Consider the following 19,339-nt stretch of genomic DNA (forward strand, 5'->3'; position numbering starts at 1 on the left):
CATTGGTACACTTCTATCCACCATGCTCGTTATATCAAAGAATTCCAGTAAATTAGTTAAACATGATTTCCCCTTCATGAATCCATGTTGTGTCTGCTTGATTACACTATTCCCATCTAGATGTCCCGCTATGTCTTTAATGATAGCTTCAAGCATTTTCCCCACTACAGATGTTAAACTAACCGGCCTATAGTTACCTGCCTTTTGTCTGCCCCCTTTTTTAAACAGAGGCGTTACATTAGCTGCTTTCCAATCCGCTGGTACCTCCCCAGAGTCCAGAGAATTTTGGTAGATTATAACAAATGCATCTGCTATAACTTCCGCCATCTCTTTTAATACCCTGGGATGCATTTCATCAGGACCAGGGGACTTGTCTACCTTGAGTTCCATTAGCCTGTCCAGCACTACCCCCACTAGTGATAGTGATTATCTCAAGGTCCTCCCTTCCCACATTCCCGTGACCAGCAATTTCTGGCATGGTTTCTGTGTCTTCCACTGTGAAGACCGAAGCAAAATAATTGTTTAAGGTCTCAGCCATTTCCACATTTCCCATTATTAAATCCCCTTCTCATCTTCTAAGGGACCAACATTTACTTTAGTCACTCTTTTCCGTTTTATATATCGGTAAAAGCTTTTACTATCTGTTTTTATGTTTTGCGCAAGTTTACTTTCGTAATCTATCTTTCCTTTCTTTATTGCTTTCTTAGTCATTCTTTGCTGTCGTTTAAAATTTTCCCAATCTTCTAGTTTCCCACTAACCTTGGCCACCTTATATGCATTGGTTTTTAATTTGATATTCTCCTTTTATTTCCTTGGTTATCCACGGCTGGTTATCCCTTCTCTTACCGCCCCCCTTTTTCACTGGAATATATTTTTGTTGAGCACTATGAAAGAGCTCCTTAAAAGTCCTCCACTGTTCCTCAATTGTGCCACCGTTTAGTCTGTGTTTCCAGTCTACTTTAGCCAACTCTGCCCTCATCCCACTGTAGTCCCCTTTGTTTAAGCATAGTACGCTCGTTTGAGACACTACTTCCTCACCCTCAATCTGTATTATAAATTCAACCATACTGTGATCACTCATTCCGAGAGGATCTTTTACTAGGAGATCGTTTATTATTCCTGTCTCATTACACAGGACCAGATCTAAGATGGCTTGCTCCCTTGTAGGTTCTGTAACATACTGTTCTAAGAAACAATCCCGTATGCATTCTTGTGCTTGTTTTGCTACTAATGCAAAAACAAAATGGTTTGCATTTGTAATTTTATTTGCAATGTTTCACCCATCTCGTTGTGTCTGAAACAAACATAGATGCTTGCATATACATTTGTTCAATCCCATTATTAGGCACCCCTATGGGATAGTAATGCTGCATCAGCATGACATGGCACGGTTTTCACACAAGGTGTAGAATGTAATTGTAACCGGTGTGAAGTTGAATTTTGAAACTTATTAGGCGGTTCCTCAAAGTACTGACAGGTTATTCATTTGTGGAGGAGCATCACATCCGAGTCCTCATTCGACTCCATAAGTGCATTCTTGCAAGGGCCACTGGATAGGAATCGGATGGGAATCCCAGCTGATTTCCTCTTCAATCCCCCAGCTCTGAGAGTGCCTAGTAGGAGCTGTATGATAGACCAACTTCAATCAACTAACACACACAAAAAATTGATGATCAAACCTGGGATCATCTTACTCATTGAACCATCGGGGGAGTTTTCATGGGCTACTCACTGAACCATCGGGGGAGCTGGAGGTGTTTTTATGGACATGCAGAACTTTAGATGGTCAGAGAGAGTACATGTAGTTAGTGTAGCTCACTACTTGCTCGCACCACTGTGGAGATGGAATGTGTGTAGTATAACTGCACTGAGATTAGCAGCTTGTACTCTGGGCAGTTCTTGTTTCCATGGGCTTCACTGCTTCCTGGTAGTCCATAATTAGTGACTGTTAGATCTCTTAATTTTCAATGAAATGCGAACTCCGGTTGTAGTTTTAACATCACTTTTATTCTGGCAGCTGCAACAAGCTCTTGGCCTTAAGCCAGGCCTTTGTCCTTCTGAGACACATGGCAAAACATGGCTGTTTTTATACCTGGCTCAATTTACAGAAAAGAACTCTCCTTTGACCTTATTGGGTCAATTGATATAATGTTAACCTTTAATTGGTTCACTGCCAAAAGTCCTGAAATGTCAAGTTAGTTGATGACTTAATGCAACATGCTCCCACTCACGTAGCAGCTCTGACTGGGGGGGGGGGGGGGGGGGTCTGTGCTTTCTCACAGCCTGTTTGTTTGAATTCTCCATCAGTGACCCATGTTGTTAAGTACACTAAGAAATGAAAGACAGTAAGACTTCTATTCAACGTTTGAAGAAAGTGTGTGAGATATATAATGTTTGTGTATATATTAAGTTTTATGTATCTCTAACTATCTGGTTGTAATTTGAGGATTCTGTTAATCTTTGAAGCTGCTGACTATCTGAATTGCTACATTTCAAGGACCTTCCACTCTTTCTTTTGTCAATGCTTTAAGTAACTGATAACAGCAGACTTCTAAACTTTGTGCTTTTTACACAACGTCCTTTCTCGTGCTTATGGTTGATGAGTTTCGACAACCAGACTGAGTCCCTTATGTTCTGACGAAGGGTCATCGACCTGAAACGTTAACTCTGTTTCTCCCTCCACAGATGCTGCCTGACCTGCTGCATATTTCTAGCATTTTCTGTTTTTATTTGAAATCTGCATTTTTAGTCCGACTTAGTAGGTTTACGGAGCCCAGGTTTAACATTTAACCCAAAATCATGGTAAAACGCTTGCACTACTGTCCAGGATTATTGCATGGAAACAGGAAGATTGGTGCAATATCCTACAGTACAATAATCAAACTTAGACTACACACAAACTCAGTGGATTGCTTAACAAAACATTGAGATTCTTTCAGCTTCCCTCGGAAAATTCTCAGGAAAGCAATCTGTTATATAAGTAAAATTTTTGTAGAGCTGTATTTCTTCGTTTTCTGTACTGTATCTTGGTTCAGGTACTCATGGGTGCAACACAGATGATTTTTTTAATAAACATTTCTGGTCTCAAAAGTTATATTTTACTTGAAATCCCACTTAGACCGTTTCCAGCTATTTGACATTTCATGCTGATCTAGTAGATGTATTTCAGATAATTTTGTTTGAGCTATGTTTCTCCAGTACTTTTAAGAAATTCACATTTTTCACATTTGACAAGCTTGAGAGCCTGAAAAGTGTAAAGCTAGCAATAGAATATTACAAGAAACTGATTCTGCAAAAGTTTTATTGAATGTTTAAAACACAGGAAATTAGAAGCAGTCTTAATGAGTAAGTATGCACCAATTGGTATCCAGGACTTAAGAGTTTCAAAACAAAATTACTAATCAACAGGACCCAGATCATTGCTATCATTAGCTTCTAATCTACACATAGAGGGAGAAGGGATAAAATGTTAATAGACGTGAGAGGCAACCCTTTTTTTGTCCTAGCTACTAACCTTTTGTATGTTAATGTGATGTTATGGTTTGTATTGTGATATTGGTGTCTTTATGTGGGATATATATTTTGTAATTTGATTTGATCTGTTGCTTATGTTTTTGTGTCTGATATCTTTGCATACCCTGTGATTTGCTTCACTTGTTTGTGCTGTACTATGCTGGCTGAGTGTCATTTATATGATATTGGTGCTTGTCTGTGTAGTTGTTTTTAATGTAATTTCTCTGCTGCAAGCATCTGTATGCAGTGTGTTTTGCTGGTGTGTATTTGATTTTTTTTAATGTGTTGGTTTGAGTGTGTTCCCATGTTTGTGGCTGTGTTTGTCCATGCCGTTTGGCATCTATGTGCTTGTCTGTAGTTGTGTTCCATTTTGGGATGTGTGGCCATACTTCTGCATTTCAGCATAGCCACAAATATTGACTGACTTGCTGAATGTTTCCAGCATTTTCTCTTTTTTTTTGTTTGTTTAAGACAAAAACAGCAGGAGGATTTAATGGTAGTACGGTAGCATAGTGGTTATGTTACTGGACTGATAAACCGGAGACGTGAGTTCAAATCCCATCATGGCAGCTGGGAATTTTATATTCAGTTAATTAAATAAATGTGGAAGTAAAAAGCTAGTATTAGTAATGATGACCATGAAATTACCGGATTGTCAGAAAAACCCAACTGGTTCACTAATGTCCTTTTAGGGAAGGAAATCTGCTGTTCTTACACAGTCTGGCCTATATGTGACTCCAGACCCACAGAAATATTGTTGACTCTTAACTGCCCTTTGAAATGGCCTAGAAAGCCACTCAGTTGTACTAAACCACTGCAACAATGTCAGCACTGTTGGGAGTACCTTCACCACAGGACTGCAGTGGTTCAAGCAGGCGGCTCACCACCTTCTCCAGGGCAATTCAGGATGGGCAATAAATCCTGGCCTTACCAGTGACACCCACATCCCGTGAATGAATAAATAATAAAAAAGCAGGCGCATGTGAACACCATCACCTGCACATTCCCCTTCAAGTCACACACCATCCTGACTTGGAAATATATTGCAGCGGTTCAAGAAGGTGGCACACCACCACCTTGAGGGCACTTGGGGATGGCCAACAAATGCTGGCCTTGCCAACAATGCCACCATCCCAGGACCGAATAATTAAAAAAACTAAGTTTTATGAACATTTTTAGCTGTTGGGAAGAAGGTGCAAGACACAAATGTTTTTATTATAAGTAGAGCAGTTATATGATAGGGGCCATTAAAAAATAAAAACTTTAAAAATCTATTTCCAGAACTGAGTGGTTATAACTATTTGGAAAGATTTAACAGGCTGGGGTGATGACCTACTGGGGGTCTTTAAAATTATGAAGGGGTTTGATGGGGTAGATCAGAGGTTAAGTTGAGATACCAACCTGGAGCTCATGCTTGTCTCCATGACTTTTAACTTTTTTTATGGGCTAGGTAGGGGAGGAATGAATTGGAAAAAAAACACTGGAAAAGTAATAGATGGGAAGGTATGTAGTACCTGTACCTTTTTAATGCCAGGATGTAAATGTAGACTATTGACATTAGTAAATACTATGAAGAGAAGATAGTGAGTTAAAGTATATAACTGGACTTTACAGGAACTCGCAGTTGGAATTTTAAATGTCCAGTGGAATACATAGAATTTGTTATCTGCAATACAGTGTTTAAGTTTATGCATTTAACAGTTGTTGGACTTTGCTTGGCTATCTGACTGTACAACTCATCTGTGATGGTGAAAACTGCTGGCAAGTTAAAGGGTTCAGCACAAACCCTGCTCTTTGTTTCTGCTTCATGTCGACCTGCTTCAAGTTATAAACATTCTGTAATAAGCTGTGGAACTCTGCAATAATTGCTTACATTATAATTCTGGGTGTGCAGGATTTTCTTTTACATGGAGAGGGTAGTTGGGTCTTTTTTGTAAATCGTTCCCTTTTCCATTTAAAATCTAGCATTTGTAGTTTAAACAAGATTTCCAATTGTTAACATTTTCATATTCTTACAATACAGAGTGGCAAATAGTTTAAAATAGACGTGGCCCCATTGTTTGCAATTAATGTGCTCTCTAAGATTTCCTTTGCCAATTGGGATGCCATGTAAATGTCCTCCTTTAGATCACTTTTTCATCATTGAAAATAGTGGCTGTGTTTTTTTTAAAATCAGCTTTTATTAAAAAAACGTGACATCTGGCTGCAAAAGTCTCAATGGGATAGCTGTTAAACTTGGTTAAAACTGAATCTTGCAAAGACCTAATTATTAAAGCTGCAGAAGTTGCAAACTCGGATTTCAAAATGGAAGATTGTGTACGTTAAATAATAGTAGCCACCCTGGATAGTATGTTGCAAGCTAGTAATAGTGAAGACCCGAGTGACTTTCCAAACTGAGTAAAACTTAAGTGATTTATTAAATAGTCAACTTGGATTGTGCTGTGTTGTAATTTGCTATCCAAGGCAGCTGCTATTACTTACAATGTATATATAATCTCCCATTTCGTAGGTTTGTAATTAACTGTTGCAGTTATTATGCGGCAAAATCATGAGGACAAGAAGAAAAGGTAAGTCAGACTACTTTTTTCCAGTTTACTGCACAAAATATTTGACTATCCCATAACATCAGTTCAGTGACTAGAAATTGAGAAGTTTTTTTGTCATATCACATTGTATATATTGCAATAGGGGCTGTTTTTGTTTAGGTTCTATATCTGGATTAAAGCCCAAGTTACACATCAGTATGTGGTATGATGGTGTTCTGAAAGTGTTTACATTGCAGATAAACTTTCATTGGCCATAGAACCATAGACATAGGCCATTTTTTGCATTGTATCCATGCAATTCAGAACTCTCCCTATTGTGCTATTTCTCCCCATAGCCCTGAACCATTTTGAGCTTCAAATATTTGTCCACTTTTCCTTTTTAAAAGATACAATTATCTCTCTTAACTGTTCCCTGTAGCAAAGCATTCCATGTTGCAACATAAACAAACTTCTCATAACCCCTCTCTTCACTGTTTCTGACTATTATTTAAATTAATGACTCCTTGTCGCTGTCTCCCTAATGAAGAAATAGTTTTTCCCTATTAATCCTATCAAATTCCTTCATATTTTTAGAAACCTCCTCTTAACTATTTCTACTCCAGTGGAAATAGTTCTTTCCTTCTCGAGTCTCTCCCCATATCTATTGTTTCCCATCTCTGGTATCGACCTAGTGAATCTATGCTATATGCTTTATGTAGCTTAAATGTCTTCTATTTAAAACATTGAGGTATCTATACTGTCTGGGGATATGGAAAGAATGACTAAGTATGGGGTTAGTGAAAATATTACAGCAAATGGAAGTAAGTGAAAGATGAACGAGATACAACCTAGAGGATAAAGTCACCAAAGGGACAAGGCAAGATAATAAGATCTTTGATCCTTTTAGGGGATGTAGCCTACATGTGTCAAAATCCCCATTCTGCAGTCTTTATTGGGGAGCTTGTACCTGTAGTGCTGCTGCAGTCTGCTTTTAATACTGACAGAGACCTAGAATCCAAATGTGTGAGACTAATTGCCCCCATGTTTGACACATCTGTTGGTGTTTTTGAGGTAACGAGCAGAATAGATGAGGGGGAACAAGTGGATGTCGTGTATTTGGATTTTCAGAAGACATGCGATAAGGTGCTACACAAGAGGTTATTAAACAAAGTTAGGTCTTATGGGATTGGGGGTAATATACTAGCATAGATTGAGGATTGGTTAACGGACAGAAAACAGAGTAGGAATAAACATGTCATTTTCGGGTTCGCAGACTAACTAGTGGGGAACCGCAAGGATCAGTGCTTGGGCCTCAGCTATTCACAATCTATATCAATGATTTAGATGAGGGCATCAAATGTAATCTATCCAAGTTTGCTTATGATCCAAAGCTAGGTGGGAATGTTAAGTTGTGAAGAGGATGCAAAGAGGCTATAGACCTCAAAGGGATATAGACTGACTAAGTGTGCGGACAAGAACATGGCAAATGGAATATAATGTGGAAAAATGTGAAGTTATCCACCTTGGTAGGAAAAATAGAAAAGCAGAGTATTTTTTAAATGGTGAGAGATTGAGAAATGTTGGTATTCAGAGGGACCTGGGTGTCCTTGTACACGAATCGCTGAAAGTTAACATGCAGGTACAGTAAGCAATTAAGAAAGCCTTTATTACAAGAGAATTTGAGTATAAGAGTAAAGATAGAATCATAGAAATTTACAGCACGGAAGGAGGCCATTTCGACCCATAGTGTCTGCGCCGGCCAACAAAGAGCTATCCAATCTAATCCCACTTTCCAGCTCTTGGTCCATAGCCCCGTAGTGTACAGTACTTCAGGTGCACATCCAAGTACTTTTTAAATGTGGTGAGGGTTTCTGCCTCTACCACCCATTCAGGCAGTGAGTTCCAGACCCCCACCACTCTGGGTGAAGAAATGTCTTTTCAAATTCCCTCTAAACCTTCTACCAATTACTTTAAATCTATGACCCAGGTTCTTGATGCCTCTGCTAAGGGAAATAGGTCCATCCTATCCACTCTATCTAGACCCCTCATCATTTTATACATCTCAATAAGATGTCTTATTGCAATTGTATAAGGCCCTGGTGAGACCACACCTGGAGTATTGGGTACAGTTTTGGTCTCTACCTTCAGCAAGGATATACTTGCCATAGAGAGAGTGCAACAAAGGTTCACCAGCCTAATTCCTGAGATGGGGACTGGGCCTACATTCTCTGGAGTTTAGAAGAATGAGAAGTGATCCCATTGAAACATACAAAATTCTTACAGGGCTTGACCGAGTAGATGGAGGGAGGGTGTTTCCCCTGGCTGGGGAGTCTAGAACAAGGGGTTGGCCATTTAGGACTGAGATGAGAATTGTTTTTCACTGAGGGTGGCAAATCTTTGGAATTCTCTACATCAGAGGACTGTGGATGCTCAGTCTTTGAGTATATTCAAGACAGAGCGCGATAAATTTTTGATTATTAAGGAAATCAAGGGATATGGGGACAGTGGAGTTGAGGTAGGTCAGCCATGATCTTATTGAATGGCGGAGCAGGCTCGACGGGCTGAATGACCTCCTACTGCATCTAATTATCTTTACTTTAATAAAGCTGGCAACCATAATATAAATATTCAGAAATCCACATGTTCATAGGCTGCCAATGCTGTCTGTTTGCAATAGAAACTGGGAACTGCTGGCTTCCATTGCATGTTACTGATGGTGAAAGAACCTTGTGTCTGCAGTTGGTTACTACTGTAAAAGTATACTTTTATATTTTTATAGAGAGTTGGTATTACTGGTAAGGGATGCAATCAGAATGGTGTAAATGATGACATATGAACGAGGAAAATTGGGTAGAAATGAATAACGATAAAGTATAATAATAATCACTTGTCTACTTGAAGTGAGCTAGTAGATCATACTAGTTAGGCAGGTGAGGGTGGCTGCATGTCATTTTCGTTTGACCATGGAGTATTTCAATATCCCAAAGGTGAAATGGATGATTAAGGCCAATCAAATAAAAGGGACAAAAGCACAAGCAATTTCATAGAAGGAATAAATGATTGACATCTCATGTGAAGCAGGGCACTGGGGTAAATATTACATTGAATAATTACCTGAAATTGTTAGTAATCTGGGAGTGAAGGTAAAGGGATGTTCACCTTCCTTCAGTTTAAAAGAATGAATTAAAATGTAATGAGGCCTCGATTCACTTGAATGTGAATTTAGGATAATTAGAGAGTTTCGCAAGGGCAAGAAGAAAATGAAAAGTCTTGATTATGGTTAACGACAAGAAGGTTCCAAAATATTTTTAAGCTGTTTGTCAGTCTCCTGTAGTGTTGCACGTGGGGAGTCAAGACCCACGTGTAGTCTTGAGGTGAAGAGGGGTTTAGAGGCTGTCGGATAATTGGGCCAAGATGCATAGATATAATTTAGGTTCCTATTTTAAAGTCTTATATTCGCCCCTTATTTTGATTTGATAATGGGCTGGATTTTGTTGTAAGCGGCGAACAAATGGCGAGAGCCGCTTGTTAGACTTGCACTTGCCCATAGACTTTCTCTGAACTTTTGCACGGTAAGGTGCTGTTAGCTAACCAGTGCAGTGCCCTGTTACAGGGCGTCTGGGAACTCTGTGAACAGGGCAATCAACTGTGTATCTCCTTAACTGATCAGATTGAAGAATTGTTAATCAGCAGGAGAGTCTGAACCAGGAAGTGCCAGTTAGAATAGTGAATTCAGTGTCAAATCAGTTATAGAAAGTAAAATGAAGAGAAGGAACTGAAGATTGGATTAAGAGAGTGAGATGAAAGACAGAAAAAGTTTTTAAAAATTGATTTTTTTCAATGAAAATCTCTAACAATAATTAAAAACTGAAGGAATGAGACTCTACACTTGTAAAAGTTAATTTTCGGTGCCAGAGAGGTTGTTAGGCAGTAATTATGGCCCCAAGGTTCCACATAATTTGCTCCTGATTTTTAGGAGCAAACTGGTGGAGAACGGAGTATCTTAGAAATTGCAATTCTCCACATTTAAGTTTTCTGCAGTTCTAGTCAGGTAGAACAGTTTCACTTTTGAACAGAATTTTTTTTTCAAAAGGGGGCGTGTCCGGCCACTGATGCCTGATTTGAAAGTTTCCACTAACTTAGAATGGAGCAAGTGAAGATTTTTGTAGGCTTGAAAAAAACCTTGTCTACACAGTAAAAAATCAGGCGCAGGTTACAAATTAGGCGTCGGGAACGAGGTGGGGGGGTGGAAGGGAAGTCATTAAATTCTACAATAAATCCTTAGTTATACTTATACAAATATTATACAAATAAATCCAACCTGAATAAAAATTTATAAGCAAAGAAAAGATTAAATAAACCATGTTCCTACCTGTGTGAAAGTGCTTCAGGCAGGCCTTTCAGGCAGCGGTTTGCCGTCGGGACCGACCGACGGCAGGGGGAGGGAGGGGAAGGCTACAGGAAGCCTCATTACTTGAGGCAGCCGTTTGCCGTCGGGCCTGACTGACGGCAGGGGGAGAAAGCTGCAGGAAGCCTCAGTGCTGATCATGGAAGGGCAATGTGGTTTTATTAAAAAAATTTAAAAATTGAACAGCTACAAAAAATTTGAATAGTCTCAAACAAGTGCATGTGTCCCGTTTATCACAGTCTATCTTTAATTACAGAATGCACTCCCTCACCCTCACACACACATATCAAGAAAATTAAAATACAAGCCTTTGCAAGGGTTTAATAAACAAATTTTCACTTTTTCTGCAGCACTTTTTAAAATGGCCGAATGCCAATGTTTCCTTCAGACTACGCGTGCGCGAACGCTCCAACGCGCACGCGCAGGGTTGCCGGCACGAAAAAAACTCATTTAAATTGCACCCACCCCCTCTACTTACAAAATCGGCGCGGGTGGTAGGCTCCGCCCCCTGTGCACAGCGCCAAGCAGCCATCGAGCTGCAAAGCGCTCGAGAATAGCGTGTTTTTTTTTTCGGGTGCCGTTTGGAAACTTGGGGCCTATGACTTACCACGCTGTTAAAAGGGTACTTAGACTAGAATGGGCAAGCTCTAACTTTTTGTGACACGTTTAGTCTGTATCTACTGTGGAAGTACAGGAATTTCATGCAATCAATGCATTTGAATGGGGGCCTAGAAGCGAGATGCCATTTTCACGCAGCTTATGGAGGGGCAGCGTATCTCTGGATTTTCAGAAGCAAAAGTCCAGGCTGTAATGCTTTTAAAGAAGGATTGATGTTTTATATAATGGATTAGTTGGATGGATTGAAAACTAGTTTGGTAATCAAAATGAGAAAGTGGTAGATAGTAAAAAGAGCTAAGACAATGACCGAGTTCTTTAGGGAGGCTTATTTTGCTTTAATATTGATGATGTTGAAGGCAACACTTTGCTATGTTAGAACTTGACACCAAGTTGGGGAGTTGGGTAGCATTTGGACAAATTAAGTGGATCAGATAGAAAATGGCAGATGATTTTAATGTGGATAATCCATTCTGAGAAAAATGAAATACTAAATGTCCAAGAGCATTGGCAAAATTGACAAGTAATTTGGGTATGTATCAATCTTTCTGAAAATAACATTGTCACTGTGAAGCTGGATAACGCCTAGGACTTAAAAAAAACATTATTATGAGAGACTCAATTCAAAAGACAGGATCCATGTTGTTAAAATGTGAAAAAGCAAGGGTTAATATGTTTTTGTTAGTGAAAGCATCATTGAACTGGTGGACACTTTTTAAAAAAAAATGCAGTGTGTGATACTGAAGGTTAGTTACCCCCTGCCAATCTGCTGACTAGCACTGTGAAATAGACTCAAATCAAAATCAAATCATGTGTGAATCAATTCCTGTGGAAAAAATGAGTAAATATTTGGTTAAGAATAGGATTGAAAGTGAATAGATACATATAGTTGATCAAATGTTTTATGGAAATGCTGTTTCTTATGCTTTTTACACACCATGTCCTCATGCCCCAATCTAATGTCATCTAGAAAAATAGCTTTTTGAAAACTGATAACTATTCACCTCCCTCAAGGAGGATTTAGGTAGCTGAAAGTTGTATGTGACCCGTGTTGAAATTAAAACAATTTTTTGTTCTTGGGATGTGGGTGACGCTGGCAATGCTGCATTTATTGCCCATCCTGAGTTTCCCTGAGAAAATGGTGGTTGTCCTCCTTATAGAACTGCAGTAGTCCTTGTGTTGATGGTGATCCCATATAGTGTCAAATAGGGAATTCTAAAATATTGACTCACTGATGATAGAATGATTTTTTATCCAAATCAGGATGATGTGTGACTTGGAAGAGAACTTGGAGATAATGGTGTTCCTGCAACATTGTTACTCTTGTGCTCCTTGTTCTCTTGGCAGAAGTCGCAGGTGCTATACAAGTAACTTTGGCGGGTTGCTGCAGTGCATCCTGTATGTTGTACATCCTGCAGCCAGTGTACTGCTGGTGCATAACGATTCTTACAGGTTTAAACTGAGTTCTAGACCCGATAGGGTGAACAAGCTCATCAGATTCCAGGCTCAAATTCCTGAATTTTATTGACTCAACAATGTTGCTACAGGGTAATTAAGAGCTTCTCCAAATATTTTTCTTTGGATAGTTGACACAGAATTTTGAACTGGGATCCTTGGGAAGATCAATATTTGCAAGACGCCCCACACAAAGTTTGAAAATCACTGCTTCAGCCAGAATGTCTAGGATACTTAATACAGTACTAAAGCCAATACAAGAGTTGGTCCTCCGTATTACCAATCGAAAATGTTTGTAAAGAATACTTCAATTCAAACAACTTCAATTCAAACAACTTCAATTCAAACAACTTAACTTCAACTCAGAGATTTAAGGTACACAACGGTATTAGGAGCAATATAAGTGAGCGGCCCCGACCTGTGTGAGAACAGCACCGCAGGTTGGGGCTATAAATAGAGCTGAGGGCTGGGCCCTGTAACATCGTGGGCCGCCCCCAACCTGTGAACACCACCGCAGGTCGGGGCTATAAATAGAGCGGGAGCGCCGGGCCCTGGAACATCGTGGCGGAGGTGTGGCAAATGAGGGTACGGGGCCCAGAAGAGCAGAGAGCCCAGGGGCCGCACGGACCTGCCCACGCTGCGATGTGTGCGCGTACTCAGTCCGTGCAGCAGAGTAGGTCTCCAGTCGTCCTGGTTAATCCTTGCCACTGGATAAAGGCCTAGCTCTGTCACGCACAGTCTTCTTCCACCCCCTCAACTGGAGTTCAGGACTGGAACGTTGGGTTCTTCATTGAAACATCTGTGAACTCTCGTGGAAGCAAGTCATCCTCGTTCGAGGGACCGCCTATGATGATGATGGGTGGATAACGAGTCCAGTGGTAAGGACACCAATCAAGCACATTGCTCTGTCATGTATGTTGTAGAGCTTCGAGTGTTGTGGCTACACTCAGCCTGTTGAGTATTCCTAAACCTGCCTGACTTGGACTTCGTAGATGATGGAGAGGCTTTGAGGGCTCAGGAGATGAACCACATGTCACAAAGTGCCCTACTCTTGTAGCCATGCCTTGATATGGCTGGTCCAGTTTAACTACTGGTCGATGATTCCATCTCCCACCCCCCTCCCAAGATGTTGATGGGGGAATTTGGTGTTGGCGATGCTGTTGATGGTCAGGCTTTCATTTGTTCCAGGTGGTCATTGCCGGCATTTACGTGGTACAAAAGCTATCGACTACTTATCAGCTCAAGCTTGGGTGTTATCCAAGCCCTGCGGTAGGCTAGCATAGGCTTCTTCATTATCAGAGAAGTTGTGAACGGTGATGAACAGCCCCACTCATGTTATGATGGGGAAGGGGGGGAAGTCATATTTGACAAATTTGCTAGAATTCTTTGAGGATGTAACGAACAGGGTGGATAAAGGGGAATCAGTGGATATGGTGTCACATGCCTTCTGGAAGTCCAAATACAAGGTGCCACATAAAAGGTTGCTGCACAAGATAAAAGTTCACGGGGTTGAGGGTAATATATTGGCATGGATAGAGGATTGGCTAACTAACAGAGAACAGAGTCAGGATAAATGGTTCATTCTCTGGTTGGCAACCAGTAACTAGTGGAGTGCCACAGGGATCAGTGCTGGGACCGCAACTATTTACAATCTATATTAACGACTTAGAAGAAGGGATTGAGTGTAAAGTAGCCAAGTTTGCTGACAATACAAAGATGGGAGGAAAAGCAATGTGTGAGGAGGACACAAAAAATCTGCAAAAGGACATAGACAGGCAAAGTGAGTGGGCAAAAATTTGGCAGATGGAGTATCATGTTGGAAAGTACGAGGTCATGCACTTTGGCAGAAAAACAATCAGAACAAGTTATTATTTAAATGGAGAAAGATTGCAAAGTGCTGCAGTACAGCGGGACCTGGGGGTACTTGTGCATGAAACTCAAAAGGATAGTATGCAGGTACAGCAAGTGATCAGGAAGGCCAATGGAATATTGGCCTTTATTGCAAAGGGGATGGAGTATAAAAGCAGGGAAGTCTTGCTACAGTTATACAGGGTATTGGTGAGGCCGCACCTGGAATACTGCGTGCAATTTTGGTTTCCATATTTACAAAAGGATATACTTGCTTTGGAGGCAGTTCAGAGAAGGTTCACAAGGTTGATTCCGGAGATGAGGGGGTTGACTTATGAAGAAAGGTTGAGTAGGTTGGGCTTCTACTCATTGGAATTCAGAAGAATGAGAGGTGATCTTATCGAAACGTATAAGATTATGAGGGGGCTTGACAAGGTGGATGCAGAGAGGATGTTTCCGCTGATGGGGGTGACTAGAAGTAGAGGGCATGATCTTAGAATAAGGGGCCACCCATTTAAAACTGAGATGAGGAGGAATTTCTTCTGAGGGTTGTAAATCTGTGGAATTTGCTGCCTCGGAGAGCTGTGGAAGCTGGGACATTGACTAAATTTAAGACCGAAACAGACAGTTTCTTAAACGATAAGGGGTTATGGGGAGCGGGCAGGGAGGTGGAGTTGAGTCCATGATCAGATCTTATTGAATGGCAGAGCAGGCTCGAGGGGCCGAATGGCCTGCTTCTGTTCCTATTTCTTATGTTATGTTCTTTATGATGGAGGGAAGGTCATTGTTGAAGCAGCTGGCTGAAAATTGTTGTGCTGTGAAAGCATCACTCAGGAACTCCCGTAGTGATGCCCTGGAGCTGTGATGTCTGGCTCCCGATTAACCAATGTTGCACATCGCATGATCAAAACATGACTCCCACTGTAAATGTGCTTCTGTTACAGCTCTCTGCAGTTTTGAGTCATGGAAGAGTAATAATAGAATGAACTCCCTGAACCACAAGTCTCTTGTATAACTTTTGGAAACTGGGAATATGGATTCTGCTTGAGCATGCACTGAGTATCCCATTGGCACTGCCTGTTGTTCAGGCCATGTGGGCTTGCTCCCTTTCAAAGAGTGATTATGTTTCAGCCATGGGGATTTTTCTATATTCTGTTTTATTTTCCTAACTAACATTTATCATCTTCACCCCCCACCCCCGTCTTTCACTGGTTACGTTTGACATTCTACAATTGATGATAAAGCACCTGAAAAAAGTATTGAGACTGTTGTATCATTGGGGTTTTATTCAAAATTCCTATATTCATTTCATTCATATGGTTTTGTTCTAAATTCTAATGTCCAAATTACATTACATTTAATTTTTGAAGAGCAATAGGAAATATTAGGAGGGACGATACAAGCTTGACCAAAGAGGGTCTTAAAGGTGGAAAAGCAGAGAGGGACTTAGGAAGCGAATTCCAGAGTGTGGGGTCTAGGTGGCTGAAGGCATGCCCATCATTGGCAGGGTAAAGGAGGGTGGGGGGGATGGGGGGGGAATGCACAAGAAGCCACACATGGCTAAAAGAAAAGTTCATTCGGGTCGGGGGTGGGGGGGGGGGGTGTTCAGGGCTGGAGGAGTTTACTGAGATTGGGAGTGGGTGAGACTACAAAGGGATTCAAATGCTGGCAAGAGTTTTAAATTTCAGATTTTAAGATTTTTTTTTAAGATCAATGTCTTTGATGTCTTGTTTTGTTTTGATGTTGAGCTTCAGTGTGCTGGTGTCACGGTGCTTCGTGAGCATGTTTTGCAGGTCACGATGCAGCTTGTTGCAGATCTACTTGAACCACACTCCAAGGCTAAAACAATAACTCATCCTTGGGACTTGAGAGCTACTGAATTCCTATCCTCAAACTTTCTACTTTTCAGGCCTTTAAAACCCAAGCTGGGTGTCACTAAATTACTACTTCTGATCTGCCCAGTTTTCCCTTTTTTAGTTTGCTTACAACCATTGTGGTGGTGTGTTCGAGAGGCTTTAGCCCTTCACTGTTTGTTTGTTTCTCAATTGAAAATGCATTTCTCCAAGGAGTTGGGTCAATAGAGTAGTCATTCTGTGTTCTATACTTCAATTAGATTGAGTAATAGTGATATTAATTTCCAGTTAACTGATCAAGTAAAACATGGAAATATTCAAGGTCATACAAGGGGACTGTAAAAATGTGTTTAAGGAGGATTTGGATGTATTTCCAAAGCATTAAGTAAGGGATTTGATGAGCAGGCATTTATTATATAAAAAAAAACAAGCTTGTTGAACCTAATGGCCTTTTTAAATTCCTAAATATTTTCATGCGAAGGAACTTATTCACATTAAATTGCCTAGAGGTAATATATGTAATTATTTTTGAATTTCTTTTTCAGTTACTGCTTATAGAAGTTTCCGACAATCAATTTTCAATTGTCAACTGTGAGTTCAACCAGTGTCTAACCTATTATTTCTGATAAACTTTTATTTTTACAGATGGTCCTTATGGCATATTTGCTGGCCGAGATGCCTCTCGAGGATTGGCTACTTTCTGTCTCGATAAAGAAGCCCTGAGAGACGAATTTGATGATCTGTCCGATTTAAATGCTGTACAGATGGAAAGTGTTAGAGAATGGGAGATGCAATTCATGGGTAAGCATTCAATGTCTTTCACTGGTTACGTTTGGCATTCTACAATTGATGATAAAGCACCTGAAAAAAGAATTGGGACTGTTGTATCGTTGGGGTTTTATTTAAAATTCCTATATCCATTTCATTCATACGGTTTTGTTCTAAATTCTAATGTCCAAATTACATTTAATTTTTGAAGAGCAATAGGAAATATTAGGAGGGACGATACAAGCTTGACCAAAGAGGGTCTTAAAGGTGGAAATGCAGAGGGACTTAGGAAGCGAATTCCAGAGTGTCGGGTCTAGGTGGCTGAAGCCATGCCCATCATTGGCAGGGTAAAGGGGGGAATGCACAAGAAGCCAGACATGGCTAAAAGAAAAGTTCAGTCGGTCGGTGGGGGTGGGGTGGGGGGGGTTCGGGGCTGGAGGAGTTTACTGAGATTGGGAGTGGGCGAGACCACGAAGGGATTCAAACGCTGGCAAGAGTTTTAAATTTCAGATACTGGGGGACTGAGAGCCATAGGTTAGTGAGGACAGGGGTGAAGGATGAGCAGGACTTGGTGCGGAATAGAATATGGGCAGCAGTGTGGAATGAGTTAAAATATGGAGGATGGGAGGCCACACTGGAGCATATAAGAATAATCTAGTCTGGAATTGACACAAGATATGGATAAGGATTGCAGTACAAGATGGGCTGAGGTAAGGATGGGGCAGGTGATGTTATTGATGTGGAGGTATGCGATCCTGGTCATGAAGAGGACATGGGATTAGGAGCCCATTAGGGATCTTGAAGTCATATAGGATGCTGAGATTGCAAACTGTTTGTCTCAGCCCGAGATAGTTGTCAGGGTGGGATTGAATTGGTGCTGGCTTTGGTTTTCCCAATGATTAGTAGGGGGAAATTGCAGCACTTTCAAGATTGGATATCGGAGTACCAGTCTGACAACACAGACAGTGGAGGGATCAAGAAAGGTGGTGGAGAGGTAGAGCTGGGTGACACTAATGTGCAGGTGGGAACTGAAACCATTTCTTCGGATGATGGCGTCCAGGGGCAGCATGTAAATGAGAAAGGGGAGGGAGCTTAAGGATGGATAAATTCCAAGGGAATTTGATAGTGCAAGGTTGGTATAGAAATGATTGGAGGTGCTGTGGCTAAGAATGGAACTAAGAGACCATTCTCACTGAGCTGGACAATGGAGCAAAGACGTTGGAGGATTGTGTGGTTAAGTGCGTCAGAGGCTACAGATAGGTTGAGGAGAGGTAATGCATCATGGTTACAGTTGCAGAAAATATAATTTGTGACTTTGGTTAGGGCAGGTTCAGCACTGTTGCATGGAAGGAAACTTAAGAGAGCTTGAAACAGTTATTGGAAAGGTGGTGTGGATTTGGGAGACTATAACAAGTTCAAGAACTTCGGAGAGGAAAGTGAAATGGGGCAGTAATTTGCAAGAACAAATGAATTTTTTGAGTTGTTGATGACAGCAGTTTTGTAAGGGAGATGAGCAGTACCCGAGGAGAGGAAACTGTTTACACTGTTGGTTAACATGGGAGCCAGAAAAGGAAGTTGAGTGGTCAGTTCAGTGGGAATGGGTAAAGGGAGCAGGAGGTGGGTACTTGAGAAAGACGTAGGTTCAGAGCTCGGATGTGAGTCCGGGTGGAGGTTTAACCTGGTTGGAAAGTAGAAGAGGGAAACCGCATAGGCAGCTACACAGATGGTCTCAGTCTTCGTGATGAAGTCGTCCATGAGCCCCTCGCACTTGATGGAGGTGAGGGTGGAGGCATTTGAGGAGATAGTTGGTGGTGGAGTAAAGCAGCCAGCGTTCTTTGCTCTTCAGGATGATCCTGGAGTAGTGGATGGTAGAGTGGAACAAGATGAGAAGCTCTGAGTACTAAGCTAAATATATATAGGGTTTTTAACAAGATAATCCGTGTCCAGACCCCTTTTAAACAAACTTGACAACTAGGAAACAATGAGACGTCGGCTTAATGCTTTTTAATCATATTTCACAACGCACTACATACAGTGACCATGAGGTTACTGGGACAGACAGATACTCCTGGGAGGACTCATCAGGAAAAGTTGTAAGTACATAGTTCTAATCTGTTTACGCTGGTCGAAGTTAGAAGTTAAGTTCCCACTGAGCTTTTGTTTTGTACCATTTATAGGGTTCGTAACATCATGTTAGCGTACATGTTAAAACCTTTGTTATTTTTAATATGCAGCACATTAAGTCATGTAAATTTTGTAATCCTCTTTAATACACCTGTGCGACACTGTCATTGCTTTTCTCACAGTTTGTACCTTGTTCTCATCTTTTCTCAACTAGAGTGTTGTATGCGCAG

At 40.9% G+C, this 19,339-nt stretch overlaps 1 protein-coding gene across 1 annotated transcript in view; it reads left to right on the forward strand.

Moving 5' to 3' along the window:
• Positions 1 to 19,339, forward strand: part of LOC139234692 (membrane-associated progesterone receptor component 2-like) — a 64,477-nt gene that overhangs the window by 24,069 nt on the left and 21,069 nt on the right. The window contains exon 2 of the mRNA XM_070865371.1: positions 16,863 to 17,018. Within this exon, the coding sequence (XP_070721472.1) occupies positions 16,863 to 17,018 (156 nt within the window). The remainder of the gene's footprint in view (positions 1 to 16,862; positions 17,019 to 19,339) is intronic.

Source organism: Pristiophorus japonicus, chromosome 2 (genome assembly GCF_044704955.1).
Source record: "Pristiophorus japonicus isolate sPriJap1 chromosome 2, sPriJap1.hap1, whole genome shotgun sequence".
Classification (NCBI taxonomy): Eukaryota; Metazoa; Chordata; class Chondrichthyes; family Pristiophoridae; genus Pristiophorus; species Pristiophorus japonicus.